General features: G+C 40.2%; 6 protein-coding genes across 6 annotated transcripts in view; 4 read left to right on the top strand and 2 right to left on the bottom strand.

Annotated features, from left to right (window-relative positions):
• The window catches only part of LOC111442932 (pollen-specific leucine-rich repeat extensin-like protein 1), a 4,004-nt gene extending 1,679 nt beyond the window's left edge, over positions 1-2,325 (bottom strand). Inside the window, exon 1 of the mRNA XM_023080491.1 lies at positions 16-2,325. Coding sequence (XP_022936259.1) covers positions 16-1,827 — 1,812 coding nt within the window. The 5' untranslated portion in view covers positions 1,828-2,325. The remainder of the gene's footprint in view (positions 1-15) is intronic.
• Positions 2,326-2,388: 63 nt separating this feature from the next.
• LOC111443186 lies at positions 2,389-6,162 on the top strand. The gene is made up of 2 exons (XM_023080886.1): positions 2,389-2,466; positions 3,020-6,162. The coding sequence occupies exon 2, from the start codon at positions 3,025-3,027 to the stop codon at positions 5,746-5,748; it is 2,724 nt and encodes a 907-aa protein (XP_022936654.1). The 5' UTR covers positions 2,389-2,466; positions 3,020-3,024; the 3' UTR covers positions 5,749-6,162.
• Positions 6,163-6,794: 632 nt separating this feature from the next.
• Positions 6,795-10,430, top strand: LOC111443187 (B3 domain-containing protein Os11g0197600-like). Its single transcript, XM_023080887.1, has 7 exons — positions 6,795-7,136; positions 7,584-7,986; positions 8,217-8,419; positions 8,569-9,097; positions 9,368-9,534; positions 9,653-9,983; positions 10,336-10,430. The coding sequence occupies exons 1-6, from the start codon at positions 7,044-7,046 to the stop codon at positions 9,980-9,982; spliced, it is 1,725 nt and encodes a 574-aa protein (XP_022936655.1). The 5' UTR covers positions 6,795-7,043; the 3' UTR covers position 9,983; positions 10,336-10,430.
• Positions 10,431-11,185: 755 nt separating this feature from the next.
• On the bottom strand, positions 11,186-15,028 carry LOC111443696 (transmembrane protein 147-like). Its single transcript, XM_023081624.1, has 7 exons — positions 14,865-15,028; positions 13,861-13,930; positions 13,663-13,722; positions 12,625-12,739; positions 12,354-12,469; positions 12,042-12,166; positions 11,186-11,726 (listed from the first exon to the last, which is right to left on the bottom strand). The coding sequence occupies exons 1-7, from the start codon at positions 14,939-14,941 to the stop codon at positions 11,603-11,605; spliced, it is 687 nt and encodes a 228-aa protein (XP_022937392.1). The 5' UTR covers positions 14,942-15,028; the 3' UTR covers positions 11,186-11,602.
• A 2,505-nt stretch (positions 15,029-17,533) lies between these two features.
• Positions 17,534-19,079, top strand: LOC111443475 (probable transcription factor KAN4). The gene is made up of 6 exons (XM_023081293.1): positions 17,534-18,042; positions 18,139-18,215; positions 18,322-18,358; positions 18,433-18,556; positions 18,713-18,797; positions 18,905-19,079. The coding sequence occupies exons 1-6, from the start codon at positions 17,700-17,702 to the stop codon at positions 19,034-19,036; spliced, it is 798 nt and encodes a 265-aa protein (XP_022937061.1). The 5' UTR covers positions 17,534-17,699; the 3' UTR covers positions 19,037-19,079.
• Positions 19,080-19,550: 471 nt separating this feature from the next.
• LOC111443560 (cytochrome P450 CYP82D47-like) lies at positions 19,551-21,359 on the top strand. Its single transcript, XM_023081420.1, has 2 exons — positions 19,551-20,589; positions 20,671-21,359. The coding sequence occupies exons 1-2, from the start codon at positions 19,642-19,644 to the stop codon at positions 21,292-21,294; spliced, it is 1,572 nt and encodes a 523-aa protein (XP_022937188.1). The 5' UTR covers positions 19,551-19,641; the 3' UTR covers positions 21,295-21,359.
• The last annotated feature ends 28 nt before the right edge of the window (positions 21,360-21,387 follow it).

Raw genomic sequence — 21,387 nt, forward strand, 5'->3', positions numbered from 1 at the left:
AGATTCGACTGTTGCCCCGGGTGATGGGGCCGCCGGGGTTTCAGATTCGACTGTTGCCCCGGGTGATGGGGCCGCCGGGGTTTCAGATTCGACTGTTGCCCCGGGTGATGGAGCCGCCGGGGAGTGAGATTCGACTGTTGCCCCGGGTGATGGGGCTGCCGGGGTTTCAGATTCGACTGTTGCCCCGGGTGATGGGGCAGCCGGGGTTTCAGATTCGACTGTTGCCCCGGGTGATGGGGCAGCCGGGGTTTCAGATTCGACTGTTGCCCCGGGTGATGGGGCAGCCGGGGTTTCAGATTCGACTGTTGCCTCGGGTGATGGTGCAGCCGGGGTTTCAGATTCGACTGTTGCCCCGGGTGATGGGGCAGCGGGGGTGTGAGAGTCGACGGGTGCTTCGGGTGACGAGGCTGATGGTGTGTGAGAGTCAACGGGTGCTTCGGGTGACGAGGCCGATGGTGTGTGAGAGTCAACGGGTGATGAGGCCGATGGTGTGTGAGAGTGAACTGGTGGTTGGGGTGACGAGGGCGTTGGTGGTTGTGAATGTAATGAAGGTGGAGAAAGAGGATGATGAACACGTACTGGTGTTTGTGGTGTGTGTGGTGAGTGTGACTTCCATGGCCACGGCATCGACGACGGCGATGGCGCTCCTCCGCCGCACATAGCCTTACTGCAATCAACACTCTTGCTGGTCACCGGAGCACAAGCCTCAGCCGCCTTCTGCTTGGGCCTCTCGGGCAAGCAATTTGCAGTATCATCGAACACAACATCCTTTCTACTCTGCGGCACGCACTTCTCCGCCTCGCCATTGAAGAAATTGTGAGAGAAGGTGAATTCAGCCAATTTGGGCAAGTTGCATAAGCCTTCCTCCACAACCCCAGTCAAGGAATTGTTAGAAATATCCAAAATCTCGACCTTCTTTAGGCCATCGAAGCTCTTGGACAAGATCCCACTAAACATGTTGGCGGAAATATCGAAAACCACGACATTCCCAAGCATCCCAACTTCAGGGGGCAAACAACCAGCGAAATCATTGTTCAACATTACCAACTGGTTCAGTGTGTTCCCCATTTTTCCAATGCAGCTCGGAATGCATCCCGTGAAATGGTTGTAGGCAAACACAATCACCGACGCCGGCGAATCCCCAAAAGTATCGGGAATGTTGGAGGTGAATCTGTTGTTGTTAAGGAAAATGGCATCGAGTGTCTTGTTGAAAAGTTGAGGAGGCAATGGGCCTTCGAAATTATTGAACCTGAGGTCAAGAAATTTCAGATTAGGAATCCTCACAACCACCTCAGGAAAATAGCCAACAAATCGGTTGTTGCTAAGGTCGAGCTCGTGAAGCAGAGTCATCCTCGAGAAGCTCGTTGGGATGATTCCGCAGAATCTGTTGGTGTTGATGTGGAATAAGGCTATGTCAGCAAGCAGACCGAGCTCGACAGGCAGGTAACCAGCAATGTCGGCGTGGTTAAGGTCAATGCCGGCGACGACTTCGACGGTGGAGTCGTCGAGAGCAGTAGCGCAGTAAACTCCAGTGTAGTGACAGACATCAGCGCCGACCCAATTGGCGGTGGTGTTTAAAGGGTCAGAATAAATAGCCACCTTCCAGGCTTGAAGCGCAACGTATGCCCGTCGGAGCCTTGGATTGGCAAAGGTCTCATTGATCTCGACCTTGGGATCGTAATTGTCGGGCAAATCTTTGTTCATATGCAGGGCTAGAAGTTGGCGGCCGGCAATGAAAGAAGCTTCCGCATCAGTAAGCGCCGAAGAGAAAATTGAAAATGTTGACAGAAGCACACAGATAAACAAACAACAGCCCAAGCCCTTCATCTTTTACTTTTTTAACTTTTACTCCTCAAACACTACTGCTGCCTCCTTGAATAGGCCTACAAAGGAATGTTTTGGAATGGGATGACGATTAATGGGGACTCCGGCGGGGTTTTATACTGGAGGGGAGTGGGTCGGTTCGGTGGTCCAGATGCTTTTCCGCCGTGCCCAACAGTCGTTTTCCGAATATAGCCGATTCCCATTGAAATCCTCCCGAGTTTGTTGAGTTCGTTTTTTGGAGGTCTTTTCAATGATCGGCTCGCCGTGATTTTCACTGTGTTTATTTCATTTCTCTGTTGGGCCAATGGGCTGCTGTCTCTTTAAGCAGAAGAAGATGCCGGATTTAGCCCATGCTTAAAATACTGTTTTAATGTTGGGCCAGGCCCATTGTCTTAAAGCGGCGCAGCCCAAATAGGGCTTCTTTTTGCTTGGGGCCCATTATGACAGTATTTTGAATATTTTAATTTCTTTTAATATTATTAACCCAAAAAAAATTCTTTTTTCTTTTTTATTTCATTACTCTGTTTTGTTTTGGGGCTGCATTTACTTCCAGCTGAGAGAATGTATGAAGAAAGTGGCGGGGTGGTTGGTCGAGTTGCCGACACTGGTTGGAGGAGTTGGTGTCGGATGCTGTTTTATGCAGTTATGTTCCGTCCTATGCCTCAATCCAACAATGTTCTTTTGTTTTTATGCTCCATCTCTCCCATTCTCTTGTCAACTTTCGTTTTTGATGGTTTTGTTCTTGGGATTATCTTCTTGGGCTTGTCTGTGGACATTGTAGTGGTATGTTCTTCGTAATGCTTCCTAGGTTCTATTAAAGCTATGTGAAAATGGGCATTTGGGATTTTCTGGAATCTTTGGGATTCTCAGTTCAAAAAAGCGAAAGGCATCTTGGGACTTTTGATTGTGATGGCTTTGAATCTGGGTTTTGCATCTTTTTGCAATAGATATCTTATTTTTTTGAATTTTTGAATGAGTTGCTGATGTAGCTCAAGTTTGAAACCAAAACATTTCCAGTCATGGGCCCTTGCCATTTGAATTGAAAACCCAAAAGAGAGAGAAAAGAGAATCAGAGACCCTTCTTTTGTTTTCAGTTTGTTGGGTTTGAATTTCGAATTTGGGAGCTTCTTCTGCTTAAAGCCTGAGTTTCTTGAACTAGAGCTGTACAATTTTTGTTCTCTTTGGCTTTATGTAGAATTCATGCATCTTTCACTATGGAAACCGTTGTCACATTACGCCGCTTTAATCATGGACAAGAAAACCAGAAGGCGACACGGTTCTGGTCCAACGGATAGGCGCAAATCTTCCATTCTCAGGCAGTTGCAAGAAAACAGGCTCAGAGAGGCTCTGGAGGAAGCTTCTGAAGATGGGTCTCTCGCAAAATCCAGAGACATTGACTATGAATCGCCAAATCAGGACAGAAATGTTCGACGGTCGAGATCTCTCGCTCGACTTCATGTCGAAAAGGAGTTTCTACGCGCCACTGCACTCGCCGCCGACCGGACCTATTGCACCGGGGATTTGATTCCAAATCTCTTTGATGCCTTCACTAAGTTCCTCACTATGTACCCAGAATTCCAGTCGTCGGAAAAAATCGACCAGTTGAGATCAGAAGAGTACGAGCATCTCTCAGAGTCGTTCTCGAAGGTATGTCTTGATTACTGTGGTTTTGGTTTATTTTCCCATGTTCAAACGCAGAAATTTTGGGAGTCTTCTGCGTTTACTCTCTCTGAAATCACTGCCAATTTGAGCAACCACGCACTTTACAGTGGCGCCGAGAAGGGCACGATTGAACACGATATCAAGACTAGGATTATGGATTATCTGAACACTTCTGAGAATGAATATGGGCTTGTTTTTACAGCCAGTAGGGGATCGGCCTTTAAGCTCTTGTCCGAGTCTTACCCTTTTCATACAAACAAGAAATTGTTGACTATGTTTGATCATGAGAGTCAATCTGTGAGTTGGATGGCTCAGAGTGCTAAACAAAGAGGTGCAAAGGTTTACAGTGCATCGTTTAAATGGCCAACATTGAGACTCAGCTCAAGGGAGCTGAGGAAACAGATTACAAACAAGAGGAAAAGGAAGAGGAAGAAGGATTCTGTTGGTGGCCTTTTTGTGTTTCCTGTTCAATCAAGAGTCACAGGGGCGAAGTATTCTTACCAGTGGATGGCACTTGCCCAGCAGAACAATTGGCATGTATTGCTCGATGCTGGCTCGCTCGGTCCCAAGGACATGGATTCCTTGGGGCTCTCCCTCTTCAGGCCAGATTTTATCATCACGTCGTTTTATCGTGTTTTCGGCTCTAATCCAACTGGGTTTGGCTGCCTGTTGATTAAGAAATCTGTTATAGGGAGCTTGCAAAACCAATCTGGGCGGACTGGTACAGGAATGGTGAGGATACTCCCCATTTTTCCGCAGTATATTGGTGATTCTTTTGGTGGTTTGGATGTCTTATCTGGGATTGAAGATGATGCAATCAATGATCAGGAGGATTCCGAAACTGAGAAGCATCAGGAACCACGCATGCCTGCTTTTTCAGGCGTGTTTACGTCGAACCAGGTGAGGGATGTGGTCCAGACTGAAATGGAGCAAGATTATAATAGCTCAGACAGGGATGGGGCAAGTACCATTTTTGAGGAAGCTGAGAGTATCTCAATTGGCGAGGTTATGAAGAGTCCAATCTTCAGTGACAACGAGTCGCCAGACGACGATTCATATTGGATTGATTTGGGTCGGAGTCCATTCGGTTCTGATAATTCAGGCCATTTGATCAAGCAAAAAACATGGTCGCCCTTACCACCATCTTGGTTTTCTGGAAAGAGGAGCAGTAGCCATCTTTCACCAAAACCAGCATCTAGGTTGATGAAAAGTCCTATGTATGGTGATGATAAGCAGGCAAAGGATTCTCGTGTTGTTAGTGAAATTCGGGAGGATTCAGAAATTGGAGAAGAATCGATTTTGACGAGGTTGAATTTTGCCTCAAACGGAACCCGACCTGCGAATCAAACATCTGAGTTTCGGGATCTGAAGCTCTCAAATTCCACTACATCAGGTGCCTTCAAAGACCTGAAGGAAAGTGCTATAAGAAGGGAGTCAGAGGGGGAGTTCAGACTCTTGGGTAGGAGGGAAAGGAGTAGATTTTCTGAACTTGGGTTCTTTGGCTTAGAAGAGGGAGGTAGCGCGATTAGCACGGGTCATCGGGTATCATTTAGCGTAAAATATAATGGAAAGCAAAGTTTGCATGACATGTTCGAGCTTGGAGAAGCATCTAATGCAGCCTTTGGCGATGAGGAATCGACCAGTGATGGAGATTATGACGATGAGCAAGAATGGGGAAGGAGGGAGCCTGAAATGATCTGTCGTCATCTCGATCATACTGATATGTTGGGCCTCAACAAGACTACCCTCCGACTAAGGTATCTCATTAACTGGCTTGTCACTTCGTTGCTTCAACTCCGGTTACCCGGTCGAGATAGTGTAGGGGTTCACCTTGTACAACTGTATGGACCAAAGATCAAATATGAAAGAGGTGCTGCAATTGCTTTCAATGTAAAAGAGAGCAATGGAAGAGGGCTAATACATCCGGAAGTTGTACAAAAACTGGCTGAAAATAATGGAATATCTCTTGGAGTTGGCATTCTTAGCCATGTGCAGGCGATGGACGTTCCGAAGCAGAATTTGGGACAGTGCAAACTTGAAGACATGGCGTTGTGCAAACCCATGGCTAATGGACATAACAAGAAGAAACCATTTTTCCGAGTCGAGGTCGTCACAGCTTCCCTTGGATTCCTCACCAACTTTGAAGATGTTTATAAAATGTGGGCTTTCATAGCCAAGTTTCTAAATCCATCATTTCTTGAAAACGAAACTTTGTCTTCCATCCCTGAGAGTTTGGAATCCTATCACAGGAGCCTGTTTTAGAACGTGCTTCTCCATGTTAAACATCAACGCGAAACTGTGAAAGTCTAACGCTGCCTGCTAAGCTGGTGAGAATGCAGTCATACTGACTGAGACGACGAACACACGACTCGTGCTCGTTGTGGCTGGCTCCACCTTCAGTGAAACTCGTACCGGTTTGGCTGGCCTCCGCCATTGATTGATCTTCTTATATAGAATATACAAGATTGCAAGCTACGTAGGGTGTTGGTGCTTTTAACTCTCTGCCCACAGCTAATTTACAAACTTATTTGAGATTGTAAATCTTTTGTGCATTTCCTGACAGATATAGAATCTCTAGTCTTTGTTTTTGCCTTGATCTTCTGTTTTGATTGTATTTGTTTGTATAAGGATGTAAACTGGTCGTTACTTAATGGATTTCTCTTCCATTTTCTGATAAAAAAAACAATTCCAGATTTGGTATGTTGCATTTGACATTTATTCCAAATGTCTCTGTTTGTCTGTTTGTCTGAAAGGTTGATGCTTTCCCTTCTTCCATCACAACAGCCAGTACCGACGGTCGTTGGCCTTAAAGTATATTTTCTGCAGTGATTGTAACTGCACTACGCTTTTTGAGGATTTTATTGATATGATTAAGTTAAGATAAGTGTGTTACACGCTAGGAAGTCACAACACTCTCATTTGCCACCACTTAGAACTGCATAAAGATCTTGTGTTGGAGGTTGATGTCAAGTTATCAACATTCCCAAATCTGGATTGAATGCCCAACTCCGAGCGTTCCATATGGGAAAAAGAGAGTCGATGAACAAGAAAAGAAGATTAAAAAAAAGGTTAAGCTTCCAGACAATGGTGCTGAGTGGTCGGCGTCGTGCTAGCAAGGCTCTACCCAGATCTAAAGAATTTGCTAGGGAGCGATAGAAATTAGAAAAAAATAAAAGAAAATGAAATTAAATTCAAAATTACGAATATATTTAAAAATCCATGCATACTTAAACTTTTGGTAAAAGTATATATTTCTTTTATTTTCTTAAAGAAAAGTCACTGCCAAAATGACCGCACGGTTAACTGACACACTCCACACGTGCGATCGTGGCACCCGCGAACTCGCCAGAATCCCTCGAAACTCAAATCTCTCCAGCAAGCGACCGGAACTTCCATTATTTCTCCATTAATTTTTGGTTCTCCGTAGGGTTTTCAATACCTTTTCTTCTCTTTTACCTCTCAATGTTTTGCTTTGTGGCGAAAATATCTTCGTTTTCGTTTGTATCAGCAAAATATTTCTCTAATCCCTGTTGCCTGGAGTCTGTTCATGCGGTTTGATGATGGGGACGGAGTCTCGCCGGGAGATGGTGACCGCCAGGCGGCCTTGCTTCTATACTTTCTATTCCTCCACACTTTCTTCAGAACGACTGGTAATTTTTTCGGATTTCGCCTTCTCCTGATTGTGCTTACTGTCATTATCTATGAAATTAGGTTTATACTAGCATGCATTTGTCAGTTCACATCATGTGTGGCCAGATTGGACTCGTTTCTGAAATTCGTTTCTCTTCTCTCTTTCAGGAAAAAAAAAAAACTAATTTAAGAAGCTATAGTTTGCTTTGCCTTCGTTTGTCTCTGTTTTCTGGGGCGGTCTATAGTTCAGTACTTCGAGGAAACTAACATATCTTTGAATAAAGGTTTAAATCATTCCACGCGAGTTTCACGTTGTTTTTCCATCATTTAGCTTCTAGATGTTTCTTATGAGGAATAGCTGCTCTATGCCCATCCGTTTTGATTCAGGTCAAAGATGAATCTGTAGCGCCATTTGTGTTTCGTGGCATTGTATTGTCTTGTGCTAATTGATTTTCATATTATTGCAGAAACTTCCTTCGAAATTTATCAGATACTTGGAAGAAATCATAGTTCGATCAGTTACACTTATTGGTCCTAGCGGCCAAACTTGGCTTGTTAACTTGCTCCAGCAGAATGATGACTTGTTCTTCTGTGACGGATGGCCAACTTTTGCACGAGATCATGCCCTAGATTGCGGTGATTTTTTAGTTTTTAGATATGATGGCGAGTTGCATTTCACTGTGCAAATTTTTGATGAGAGTACATGTGAGAAAGAAGGTGCATTTCATTCTCAATGCAGTCAAGATAACACAGGTCATAAAAGAGACAGGGAGGAGGACAATTCATCCCCACAAACATGCGCGGAAGCTGTGGCGAAGAAAATGAGGAGCATTTTTGATGTTCATTCAGAATGCAGGGAGAACCTAGCGGGTAAGCTGAGTTCTAGTTTTCTGGGCTTTCAGTTAAAGGTAGAGGAAAGTGCATTTCTATGGACATAGTATTTTTCAGCTCTGTCACTCCATAATTAATCTGAAATTTATGTGCAAAAAATACTTGGATAAAATAATTATTTGTAGTGATTTATCAATAGTTGTGCAGAATGTCAGCTACATATCAGCATGTGGTTAGAAATTAATTGGATTATACCTTCTTGTTTCCAGCCATAAGAACTGTGGAGGTTCATAAAAATGGAACGGGTCCGAATGGGATCAGTAAAGTTGATGACGTAACTACGCAAGATAAAATTCTGGCCTTATCACTATCATTTCAGGATGAGAAGAACGTTTCCGAGTCCTTTAGCTCCAATTTTCCATATTTTGTGAGAATCATGAAAAGCTTCAACGTTCGTGGTTCATACACATTGGTGAGTCATCCCCCAACAAAAAAAAAAAACAACGTTTGTGCTAACAAAGACAAAAATAATTCATTTTCTTTTATGATGATTGTAAAGCAGCCTGCCTCCATTTAAATGTCAGTTGGTTTAGCTTGATGCTGTCCTCTCCTGTGATGCAGAATATCCCTTATCAATTTTCTATGGCACATCTTCCTAGCTGCAAACTGAAGTTGGTCCTTCACAATTTGAAAGGGGAATCCTGGACAGTGAATTCTGTTCCTACAACAAGAGTGAATACAAGTCATACTCTTTGTGGAGGATGGATGGCCTTTGTGCGTGGGAATGATGTCAACATGGGAGATATATGTGTTTTTGAACTTGTTCGGCATTGTGAATTGCGTGTTCACATTTTCAGGGTTGGAAAGGAAATCTCTGAGGATCAAAGTGGAAAAGGAACTTTGAATAGGCTAGGTGCTGGCCATGCAGTAATTCCTCGTAAAGCTCTCAAAGGTTTGCCAAAGAAAATGAATGGCAACTCTCTTAAAGTTCATTCAAAACGCTCCAAAAGGATTGAAATACATGATAAAAAATGTTTGAACTCTTGGCAAGAACCCTTCTGCAATGATGCTAGGAAACATTCTAGTGCGAAAAAGGTATCCACTAAAGTCATGGTTTGTTCTCAATCAAAAAAGCCGTCTAAGCGTTTGGGTAAGGTTTCTCTACATCAGCATGCAGTTGTGTTTTAAATGTATGCAAAAGAGCTTTCTCTATAGTATCCTTTTATGTCACAATACCTATGATCTGTTGTTTCAAAAATGAAGTTTATTGCTTTTCTATTTATCTATGTAGTTTGATTGCAATGTATCAGGGTATCCATTATGCTTTCATCTTTTTGTTTTCAAAGCTGATCTTAATTGGTTATAATATGCAAGAATATGAACAACTTAGTTTTATGGCTCTTGAAATTTTAATGGCTAGTTAATCGGAGAACCAGTGTCAAAGGCGATCTTGTATTACCAGCTAGACTTGGTTTGCGAGCAATGGTAGCACGTGACGAAGAAAGAGCAGCTAAATCATTTGTTTCTGTTTTTCCAAGTTTTGTCAGAATCATGAAAAAGTTCAACACAAGTGGTTCATATACTTTGGTAAGTCAGTTATCATGGATCCAAATATTGTTATGTTGATGTACTCTGTTAAGTTTTAGGTTTTAGATCTAAATACTCGTTGTGAGTGTAGTTCTTTTTGAAACGTTCTATGTTGCAGAAAATTCCGCATCAGTTTTCTTCAGCACATTTCCCTAACAGCAGAACTGAGATTATACTTCATGGTCCAAATGGGGGACGTTGGATTGTGAACTCAGTACCAGACTCAATGGGGCGAATGATGCATACCTTTTGCGGTGGTTGGATGTCGTTTGTTCGTGACAACGGTATCCAGATGGAGGATATCTGTATATTTGAACTTATTGGCAAGTGTGAATTGCTGGTTCATATAACCGGAGTCGGGAAGAAAGGGTTTGACCTCAGCAGTGAAGTCACAACTTGCAGTGAATTAGCTATTGTACCGACGACAAGCAATGATCCATCTCGGTAAGGTTGGTACTCTTGTTCATTTCTTCTATATGGAAAATTTATTTGCCTATATTAGAAATTGCTAGATTTTCCATTGCTATTATATAAGGTTCATCAGTCGTCTTTTTTCCCCTAAATTCTCATCGTGGCCGACTCTGGATCATAACCCTGACTCAGAACCGAGCTTTGTAAACTCTAAAACTTGTGCAAGATGGTAGGCCCTAGGTTGGGCTGTGGTTGAACCCATGGCAAGGAATGAGTAGTTCAATCGGATTTGCCCCACTCGTACGTACTTCGCTTGATTTTCTGTCCCTTATGCTATTTCTTGAAATGAAACTGGTGAATATGTTCTCTTATTTTGATATTCATGTTCAGCTGCATGTCAGTCAGGCGCCCTTGTAGGCGGCTCCAAATGCGAAAGAAATTTCGAGGGGTGTGCAAATGAAAAATAAATTTGAAGTTATTTTCTATTTTGCGATTTTCATATTTCATGAAAGTTATTTATTAGATTAATATATTAATTTGAAAATATTGTTTTTTTTTTGTTTTTTTTTTCTTGTTATGAGTTACATGAACAAATATTACTTTATGATAAATACCCTTCAAAACGCATCTTCGATAAATTTTTGGGTCTCATCGATAGGCTTGGGCTGTTGCAAAAAATCATCCAGTGTTTTGGCCTATTTGTTATCCAACCAGTGAATGGTATCCATATTATCTCATAGGAAGAGGTTTTCACACTTATGTTTTGTTCCCTTCTCCAATTGATGTGGGTTATCTGTTATCCAACCAGTAAATGGTATCCATGTTATCTCATAGGAAGAGGTTTTCACACTTATGTTTGTTCCTTTCTCCAATTGATGTGGGTTCTTACAATCTACACCTTTGGAGTCGACGTCTTCAGTAGCACACTGCAAGCCCGTCTCACAGTTTAAACACCCGTAGAATGTTTCATTCTCTGCTCTGACATCTCTAATAATATTTTGATTTTAATATAAACTTATATTAAAATAATGATGAAATTTACTATATATTATTTTATATGATTTGATGCAACATTTCATATCAGTTCAATTTACCAACGTTTTAAGCATATTGTTCTAAACAAATTAGTATGTTACATATTCTCAACACTTCTCAACCCTCCTGATCTTGAAAATTAAATCATCTCTATTCATATTAAATAGAAACCAGGAAATGAACATAATATCACAAGACATTTAAATGAAAAAAAAATAACTTAAATTGATATCTGGACGTAAAATCTGAAGAACTAAGCGAGACTAGATGTGAGGCAACCATTGCCTTCAGTAGAAGAATTGAAAAAGGAAAGACTAACCAAACATTATTTTCTACTTTCGTTCCAAATCTGGAGGGGAAAAAGAGTAAGGATTACGTAGTCTCCACAAGCTAACCTTTTACTTCCATTCAAAATCAACTCTCCTTTTTACCTGAGATTAAACACTACAAAGCTGACAATCTCTAAATCTGAAACTAAACGACACATTATGATTTTGCAATGGCAATAAAATTAGGCGGAAAACTGCGCACAACAGCAAGCTTAGGTAGACGGGTCCACACCTCCAAAATCCACGTCCACCCTCGATAAATTGCCCCCCAGTCAACCCAATGTGCCGTACCCTTAAGCAGAGGGTCTCTGACAAGCAGAAAAAAGCTGCCAACTAGTAAAAGCCATAACCATGGAGGTGAAGAGTTCAAATCCCACCACCTTTGGGAAGTGCCAATCCATGTCTCGCCTTAAGTAGCTGGAAGAAACAATTTGCAAGAGTATTATTAAAATTAAGCACTCTCCATATCTGAATTGTGAATTGAACTTAGGAGCTTGAAACCCTGCAAATTGCTGAAAGCCAGCCAATTTGCAAGGGGAAAGATTCAACATCAATTTTGAAAATTAGCATAACAGATTGCGCAAGCAAAAGGCAAATCTCTAAATAGGTAAGCTTGTCATAAGTTTTGAATCTAGAACAACAGTATTATTTTACTTGCCTATTGATGCTCGGATAGTTAAAAAGCAGGTAAATAAAATGAAATGGAAAATCATTTAATTTTGATGTGCATACCTTGTGATGGATGGCATGGTAGCCACGATCAGTGCACAGATATAAATTATGGGAATTAAAGTCTTGGGCTTGTTTTTCCGAAGCCACATCAAAGACCCCAATGCGGCAAGAGATATACTCAACACCTGAATTGAAGTGGGGGACAGAAATTAGAGAAGCAACAGTCCAGTTGAGGAATTCTTCACTCACATTGCAAGATAAAGAACCCAAGAATTTCTTGTAAATAAAATAGGATCATATCGACGGTTGAATGCCTCCTTAAAGTAACCAAATAAAGAATATTTAAAAGTAAAGAAGAAGAAAGATCGAAACCAGATTTGCATTAGATTCAAGGCCCTGCAAAATGTAATCCCAAGTAAACTCCAGTCCTCTGGCGCCGACCCAAAGTGGTGCCAATCTGTGTAAAACAGAATCAGCAAATGCCCAACCTGCAGACAAAAAGAATAGAGTAACAAGACCATTCGATGATTAAATGTTAGGGGAGATATTAAAAGATGGAAATAAACAAGCAGAAACCGATCTGCAGCCTGCATTTACATTCAAACTAAAAGAACCTTAATTAATTAACTCTATATAAACTCACCCAGTCCAACTGCCTGAAATTTATGGTTCTGAGATATGTTCCGATATGTCAACTGGGTCAAAGCAAAGTAAAGTCCGGCGACATCAATAAAACCAATAAGCGCTTTCAACAGTTCCTGAAGTAAAAGAATTCTACCTTGTTAACAACTGCTAAGCTACAGGCACGTGTAAAGACTTTCTAATGAAATTTCCTACAAATAGGAAGGTTTCAGCTGAAAGTATTAGTACATTTGATAAGAGAATCTAATAAAAGAACCATAACATTTAGCTCTGCTATATGACCATTTGATAGAAGAAAGAGGAAAAGAGGAAGCAAACAAGGCTAGTTCACCAAATAGTGCCTTGCAACTACATCACAAGTAATCCCTTTTCAATTCAACACTAAGAACAGTTCTGTAATACTATTCTGATTCAAGTTGTAAAATTCTGAATCCAAGGGATGCATTAATCTTTTCGTTGCAAACCATTTAATGGCATAGCATTGACTCCTCGTGTTCTATACAAACAGGATTTCCATAATCGTGATAGTAAATAACAATTTCCAACAGTCGACTAAATCAACACCAACCAATAAAGCGGAGTGCAATGTGGAGCATGACAATTCAAGTAAATTCAAAAAAAGGAGGGCCAGTATTACATAATGGAAGTTAGGTTTCCCAGTTGAGGAATATACTCAAGCAACCAAATTTTTTCCCCCTAATTCCAAGGTAAATTAATGCATTTAACCTTCCAAGTCGAAGATTTGAACGAACTAAAAGGGACAAAATGCATATCTTCGAGATATGAAAATTTAAATCATTTATGCCTAGTGATGTGGTAGTAGCCATTACCAAAATACGCTGAAAAAGAAATAAAAACAAAGATGAAAGCTTCTAATAATTTTATGATCATTCATAGTTATTTTTATAGGAATGAAGGTACATAGTTGAAGAGCATAATTGCAATGATAGGAATAGGCATTACAAATGATGGAATCAAAATGTAACAACAATATATTACTGATATCTTCACCAAGTATAGATGAAAAGATTGTGAATACCTGATATAGGTCAAAGGAATCATTCTCTGACACGTTCAGAAAGGTTGCAAGGCATACAAGCTGATGAGAATGCAGAAAAAGAAATCAGTTAGATTCCTGAAGAAGTGTCTTTAATAATAACAATATACCAAAAATATAAGTAAAGAAATTCAAGGTCTCAATCCATTTTGGAGTTTGGCATGTTCGGAAATCATCAACCTTTACTAAGGCAGTTCCGAGATAAACAAATGCCGCTTTAACTGATGTTCCGAGCGTATCATACTCAGACCTGCAAAGCTTGAGTTCTTAGTGAAAATGAAATTGTGACTTTTAGGTAAATATAAAAGATAAAATTATGACAGAATCAGATACTTGCATAAGTATCGTCGATTCCATGAGCAAGATAATATGCAATTGTATCTCAGATTTACTTCATCTAAAAGTCTTTAAAGAATCCAACTGGCCAATATCTTTATTGTTAGTATTATCATTACCATTATTACTATATTATTATTTTTGAGGGACAAAAATGATCGGCTCTATTGAATTCTGAATGAATTAGTACAAACTAATACAAAAGTAAAAATAAAAATATAAAACTGGCTGGCCTTCCAGCAATTTGCATTGAATTGTGTGCATATCCTAAGAGCTATCATTGAATTCCACGAAACAACATCTCTTTGTGGCATATAATCAAACAACTCTCGAGCTAATGACAACTTTCCTACCCTTGTATATGCTGACTGCTGAGATCATGATATTCCAAGTAACAGCATCCACTAACCTCCTAATTCGTCAAAAAATCTCTAGCAATTTCAAGGTTACCTAATCAAAATAAGAGATTTGGCCGTCTGGATCAAATCTCGAAGCATTTCGGTAGTTAACAGACTGCTTTTTAAACTGTTTCTCCAATCTGATTCTAATATCCAATTCCATACGAATAAGAAATAAAAATTTGAACAGCTCAAACAAAATGTCAAAAAATCATTTAAAACAAAGCAAACAGAACGGAATTTCAACAGAAGGAATCACTGCGGCAAAGAGGAGACTCTGATATATAGTTCCATGCGAATTCCGATTCAAACAAAGAAAATAGAGCAGAATATAAAGAGAAGGAATCAGTGTGAACCTAAAGAGGCAGTAATCGGAAGAGGAGATCTAAAAAGTAGAGGAAGATAGGAGAAAAATTAAACGATAGAAGAGGAGAAGACGGAGATCCTTACAATGGCGTGGCAGAGTAGTAGACTGCATGAGGACCGAAAGTGAGAATCGCACAGTTGAAGAAATGAAACACCGTCATCGTCACTCTCTTCCGCAGTTGCTTTGCTCTCGAAGTTTAGCGCGATCCGGCGATGGGCTCCTCACTCCGAAACACCGCGCCCAAAATGTCTATTATATGCATAAATATCGGTAGTATTTTTTTAAAAAACATTGATATAAAACTAAACCAAGTTAAAATATTATTCATAGAAAAAATGGTCTCTATTAACATTCCTTTTATAAGTCCCATGAAAATGATTTATTGAAAGTACATTAATTAAAGCTTAAAATTTGATTAAAAATATATAAAGTAAATATTACATAATATTTAACGAAGTCCAGAAATCTGCGTGGGCTCAGAACAGGCTGTTAACAAACAGTCCAGAGATTGTAAGAGAACAAACTGAGGTTGGGCTCCATGATGGCCCAACTACGTGTAATTGAAAAATATATATACATTAATTTTTGTATTACGTATTTATGTCAACGAATTAGACTTTGGATATCAACATTTTAAGATCTATTTCTATAATTAGATGACGTGGGTAGGAGTGTACATTCAACCTAAGAACCCAATTCAGAACTATAAGAATTAGATTGGGTTAGGTTGAATTTTTTTTGGACCCGATCTAGATTGGGTTGAGTTCAGGTTCAATGTGCAAAAGTTTGAATCAACTCGACCCAACTTGAATATCTAATACCAAGTCATTCCGCTCTATTTTTTTCTTTCTCCACTGGACCTAAGCCCAACACATTTACATGAAAAATGTGTGTGTACACTGTACAACATGTCCTATAGAATTTCAAATCACAACCACAGCTAGCCGTCGTGATTCGTATGACACATTTTCCTTTCTGTCTTGCTTCTCAGATCTTTTCTTCTTGTTTGTGTGACATTCATGTTTTATCAAAGGTTCTTTGCAGCTCGCCGACGGGCCGATGCCACCTCCATACACGTATTTGACGTGTACCATCACCTTCTCCATTATGAGGTTCAAGTTTCTCATTCGTGGGTTTGACATCGCAGCATTGCCTTCGACAGAGAGTTTGAATATTTAATCGCATATATTTTATATAAGTCGAGTCAACCAAACACAACACAATACTTTACAATTGTGAGATCTCACATCAGTTATAGAAAAAAATGATGCATTTGTGAAAATCTTGAAAGCATTTTAAAATCTTGAGAAGAAACTAAGAACGTATTTTAATTGTGTTTGAATTGTGTTGTTGTGGGTTTGTCTGCATGTCCGCGTTTTGATGCAATATTGTGTTTAAACTATGAGTTTATGATCATGTAACGTCGCAGTTGCACAGAAGCCTAAACGGCGTGGGCTTCGGCGATTCTTTTCTGTCGTTATAGCGATGGATACAAACAACCTCTCTTTGCTTTGGGAGGAGAGCTCCATAATAGAGAGTCTAATAGATGAATAATAATAATAATAATAATAATAATAATAATAATAATAATAATAATAATAATAATAATAATAATAATGTAGGAGGAAGATTGCAAGATAGAAGATGTTGACCGGAGAAAGAATCTAGAGCGCATGAGGCGCTGACCGAGCATATGGAGGGGCAGGTCTTCCAAATCTCAAAAACAAATATATAAATATAAATATAAATATAAATCTAAATATAAAATAATAATTAAGATTAATGATAAATCATGAATAAAAAGGTTTGAAATTTGGAGCCGAGAAAGGCGCATAGAGTGTCGAGCCCCTAATACGCTTCTCAAAACACAATTAAAAAAAAAAGAATTATAAATTATTGAAGAATTTTATAGAATAAAAAATATAAAAATAAATGGTGAAAAAGGGAATAGAGATAGAGACAATGTGAGGTCCTTAGGGTCACGTGAGCCCATGTTGCCGCCGATGAATGTGGCGCTATTCAACGTCAACCGGTCGCTTGGGTGGGGCTCCGCGCGCCATTGCCGTCAACTCTTCTCGACAGGACAACCCACAGGGAATATTGTGCATTCTGAGTACCTTACGACGCCGTTTCTATGCAAACAATTTTGTAAATTAAATTGATTATTTATTGTGTCATCAGATGAGTCTTATGATCTTTTCCTGAATATATTCTCTGGCGAGAGGAGTTCGCACGTGTACAGCTCGAAGTCTAAGAGCATTTGGATAGTTCCACTCCACTTCCACACGATTATTCTCCTGGGAATTCTGCAAATCCTGTACTGCAAAGGGTTCTGAATTGTGTTTATTGAGAGGGACTAATTATTATATGTTCTTATTATCATAGTTTATTTTTATTTTTATATTACAATTTGAATTATACAATCCAACCTGCTATTTTGGTCGGTTGATTAAAATTAATATCATCGTGTGTATTTCAAATTATTCTTTTATGATCATATGTTATCTATGATTTTTATTCCTTATATTAACCTCATCCATCAAATTAATTTAACACAATTAAAAAGAAATTATGTATGCTAGGTAGAAATTATGGTGAAGGGTATTAACCCTATGGACAAAGGGTATTAACCCTATGGACAAAGGGTGTTAACCCTATGGAGAAAGGGTATTAACCCTATGTAGAGTGAGACCCAATTAAGTCCTCCGATATTCCATGGAACAGTCCCCTTTTTGTTTTCTCGATTTCCCACCATTCCCTTTCTCTCTCCTTATTCATCAGGATAAGAACTCCCTCTTCATTCAAAACCTTTCTTACACTGCCTCTTCTTAAAATCATAACCTACTCATTTCCAATCATTCATTACCCTTTTCCCCCCTCTTCTTTTAGAACCTTGTGAATCCCCACCAACGGCTCCTATGATGAACACGCCACCTTCCTTGCCGGACCTCTCCTTGCAGATCAGCCTTCCAATGTCAACGAACCCCAACCCACCAAGCTCAACCACCACGCATTCTGGTTGCAGTGCTGATTTGAGCCATAAAAATAATCTGTTCCGCTTAGGGTTTGAAGTGGGAGATGTGGGTCTTCTACAGCGTCATCATCAAGCATGTAATGTCCGTTCCCGCCGCGACTTCAAAAGAAGTGTCGGTGATGTTGCGTACGGAGTAAAAAGAAGCCCCCGCGCTCCCAGAATGAGATGGACTACAACTCTACACGCTCATTTTATACACGCCGTCGAGCTTCTTGGTGGCCATGAAAGTAAATACACCAAACCATCATTCACCTTTAATTCTTACAACAAATTGGAGCTTATTTTTATGTATCTCTCTCTCTCTCTCTCTCTCTCTCTCTCAGGAGCTACACCAAAATCTGTATTGGAGCTTATGAATGTCAAGGATCTAACCCTAGCTCATGTCAAAAGCCATTTGCAGGTTGGTGGGTTTCAGTTTCTTCCAATAATCCAATTGGAAATTAAAAAAAAAAAAAAAGCAAGGGAACTTTAAATCTAAACACATTATTATGGTTTTGTTCGTGCAGATGTACAGAACAGTGAAGAACACTGTCAAGGGAACAGGTAATGAATACAACATTTCTGATATCATCATTCAAATTCTTCATATGAATGGTTGAGAACTGTGAATGTTGCAGATGATTCTGGAAGGCCTGAGCTTGAACCAGATGCTGCTGTTTTATCTTCTTCTTCTTCGTCTTCATCGTCGGCGTCTGCTCAAAACTCGAACTTTGGATGGCGTCGTCTCCAGAGAATCCAAAGGTGAGATCATCTCTGTGCTCTTCTTCTACCCCCATGAAGTGATTTGATTTTCTGGTTCATTGTAAAACTTTTTCAAAATATTTAAATTTTGTATTTTTAAATGATGAATTGAGAATTTTAATTATCGTATATATTTTATTTTTCTCTTGCTTGCAGAAGTAGTTTGGTAACGTCAATGCACAAGAGATGTGACAGGACCAAGTCAAACGGCGACGTTTTCGCTAATTCCAGAGGAATTAAGGTAATAAATTTGTTATTAGGCACAAAAAGCATCCCTAAAATTATTCTTTATAAAATTTGGTGATATTATAAAGGTAATTTGATTTTTTATTTAAAAAAATAATATAGGTGGAAGGAAGCAACGGAGATTATGAGAAGCCAATTGCCATGCAGCGGATTAATTTAGAGTTCACTCTTGGAACCCCAAGTTGGCAATTGGATTATGGCGATGCAAATGAGCTTGCTCTTCTCAATTGCTAATTTTCTAATTTTCCAACCAAATAAATAAATAAATAAAATAAAATCTCCCAGTTTAGTCTATTTTATTCTTGCTTTTAGTTTAGTCTATTTTATTCTTGCTTTTAGTTTAGTCTATTTTATTCTTGCTTTTAGTTATATTATACTGACCAACTTTCCTAGTTTTACTTTTAATTTTTCATGAACAAATATAGTGTTTTTTTACTACTTAGAGCTAAATATAGTGTTTTTTTACTACTTAGAGCTAAATGTGGAACCGTGTGTCAGATTATGAGATCCATGATAGTTGAAGAGGGGAGTGAAACATTTTTTTTTTAATTTTTTAAAAAAATGAAAGCCCCAAGAAAAACAATATCGAGATTTCTCGTGTGGACCCATGGGCCCATTGATGAAGTGTAATGGGCTCAGCCCTAAATGGACAGACATGAATCGGTAGCAATGAAATTTTATATGATTTAAATGTGTGGTCAAGAAAAGGTTTAAATGTAACGTTCATAGCCTTATTTTCTAATGGGAGGGATCGCCTACACGCGTATCCTTTAAACGGCGACTACGTAGCTTATCATCAGCCATCCCTATCCCTCAGGTCGCCTATCTCTGAAATTGATATGGAACTTCCCGGAATATCCATCGGAATCATTCCCCCATATCTCAACACCTTTGTAGCTGCTCTCTTCCTCTTCCTTCTCTCCTCATTCTTTGTTTTCAAGAAGGCTACAGCCCCTAAACGCAGAGAACCCCCTGAAGTAGCCGGTGGATGGCCGATAATCGGCCATCTCCCACTTCTCAAAGCCGATTCCCAACTCCCTCATCAAACCTTGGGAGCCCTGGCTGACAAATATGGACCTATATTCCGCATTCGAGTGGGTGCCCAACCAACTCTCATTATTAGCAGTTCGGAATTAGCCAGAGAGTGCCACTCCACCCTTGATTCAATCGTCTGCTCCCGCCCCAAAAGTGTGGGAGGAAAGTTGTTGGGCTACAACTACGCGGCTTTTGGGGCCAGGCCGTACGATTCCTTTTATCGCAGTATGCGTAAAATCGTTGTCTCCGAGGTGCTTTCGAATCGTTGTCTGGGCTTACGGAGGGATATTAGAGTGTCAGAGGTGAAGAAATCGTTGAAGGAGCTTTACAATCAGTGGACAAAGAGAGAGGAAGGCTCGGATCACATACTTGTTGATATTGAACAATGGATTGGGAATGTTAACCTGAGAGTGGTTCTGATGATGGTTTGTGGGAAGCGGTTCCTTGGCGATTCTGCTGACGATGAGGAGATGAAACGGTGTCGTAAAGTCATGAGAGAGTTCTTGGATTTGATGGGGAAATTTCTGGTGGGAGATAGCATTCCTTTTCTGAGATGGCTGGATTTGGGTGGATATGAAAAGGCCATGAAGATAACTTCAAAGCAATTGGACTCTCTTTTGGAGGAATGGCTTGAAGAACACCGTCGGAAGCGAACCGATCATAATGACTTGATGGATGTGATGCTTTCTAATCTTGAAGGGATGGATCTTGCAGGCTACGACGCCGACACAGTCAACAAAGCCACTTGTTTGGTAATGAAATTCATATATAAAATTCCCACTTCCTCTTCTTTATGATTATCATTTCAATTAAGATGATTTGAATCAAAACAGAGCATTATCACTGGGGGAACCGATACTGTAACGGTGACCTTGTCATGGGCCATCTCGTTGTTGCTGAACAATAGAGAGGCGTTGAGAAAGACCCAAGAAGAGCTGGACATCCATGTCGGAAAGGACCGGCAAGTAGATGAATCGGACATAAGCAAGCTGGTGTATCTCCAAGCCGTGGTGAATGAGACATTAAGGTTGTACCCACCGGGACCGCTGTCGGGTGTTCGAGTGTTCAGTGAGGACTGCACGGTGGGAGGCTACGACGTAGTGGCCGGCACGCACCTCATTACAAATCTTTGGAAGATACAGACGAACCCTCAGGTGTGGGCAGAGCCTTTGGAGTTCAAGCCTGAGAGGTTTGTTAGCGGAGAGAAGCAGTTGGATGTGAAGGGGCAGAACTTCGAATTTGCCCCGTTTGGCTTAGGAAGAAGAGCCTGCCCTGGAATGAGCCTTGGGATTCAGATGACGCAGTTGGTGTTGGCGAGCCTGATTCATTCGCTGGAACTTGGAACTGGGTCCGATGAACCGGTAGACATGGCTGCTGGGTTTGGACTCACAATGTACAGAGCTAACCCTCTCCAAGTTCTCGTCAAACCGCGTCTCTTTACTTGTGCTTATACATGAGGATATTGTTACATTCGTACGAGATCTTTTACAGAAATTAAAAGCAAAATTACTGGAATTTATGCTAATTCCCAAATTTCTGGAAGTATATCA

This window comes from Cucurbita moschata, unplaced genomic scaffold (genome assembly GCF_002738365.1).
Source record: "Cucurbita moschata cultivar Rifu unplaced genomic scaffold, Cmos_1.0 Cmo_Scf00005, whole genome shotgun sequence".
In the NCBI taxonomy this organism is placed as follows: Eukaryota; Viridiplantae; Streptophyta; class Magnoliopsida; order Cucurbitales; family Cucurbitaceae; genus Cucurbita; species Cucurbita moschata.

Coding starts and splice junctions, on each gene's coding strand:
- LOC111443187 (XM_023080887.1), top strand. CDS start 7,044: ATGATGGGGACGGAGTCTCGCCGGGAGATGGTGACCGCCAGGCGGCCT. Junction 8,420..8,568: donor TTCGTGGTTCATACACATTG/GTGAGTCATCCC, acceptor CCTGTGATGCAG/AATATCCCTTATCAATTTTC. Junction 9,535..9,652: donor CAAGTGGTTCATATACTTTG/GTAAGTCAGTTA, acceptor TCTATGTTGCAG/AAAATTCCGCATCAGTTTTC.
- LOC111443560 (XM_023081420.1), top strand. CDS start 19,642: ATGGAACTTCCCGGAATATCCATCGGAATCATTCCCCCATATCTCAAC. Junction 20,590..20,670: donor TCAACAAAGCCACTTGTTTG/GTAATGAAATTC, acceptor GAATCAAAACAG/AGCATTATCACTGGGGGAAC.
- LOC111443696 (XM_023081624.1), bottom strand. CDS start 14,941: ATGACGGTGTTTCATTTCTTCAACTGTGCGATTCTCACTTTCGGTCCT. Junction 12,470..12,624: donor ATTTCAGGCAGTTGGACTGG/GTGAGTTTATAT, acceptor TTTTGTCTGCAG/GTTGGGCATTTGCTGATTCT. Junction 12,167..12,353: donor TTGAATCTAATGCAAATCTG/GTTTCGATCTTT, acceptor ACTTCAATTCAG/GTGTTGAGTATATCTCTTGC.
- LOC111443475 (XM_023081293.1), top strand. CDS start 17,700: ATGATGAACACGCCACCTTCCTTGCCGGACCTCTCCTTGCAGATCAGC. Junction 18,216..18,321: donor ATGTCAAAAGCCATTTGCAG/GTTGGTGGGTTT, acceptor TTGTTCGTGCAG/ATGTACAGAACAGTGAAGAA. Junction 18,359..18,432: donor GAACACTGTCAAGGGAACAG/GTAATGAATACA, acceptor TGAATGTTGCAG/ATGATTCTGGAAGGCCTGAG.
- LOC111443186 (XM_023080886.1), top strand. CDS start 3,025: ATGCATCTTTCACTATGGAAACCGTTGTCACATTACGCCGCTTTAATC.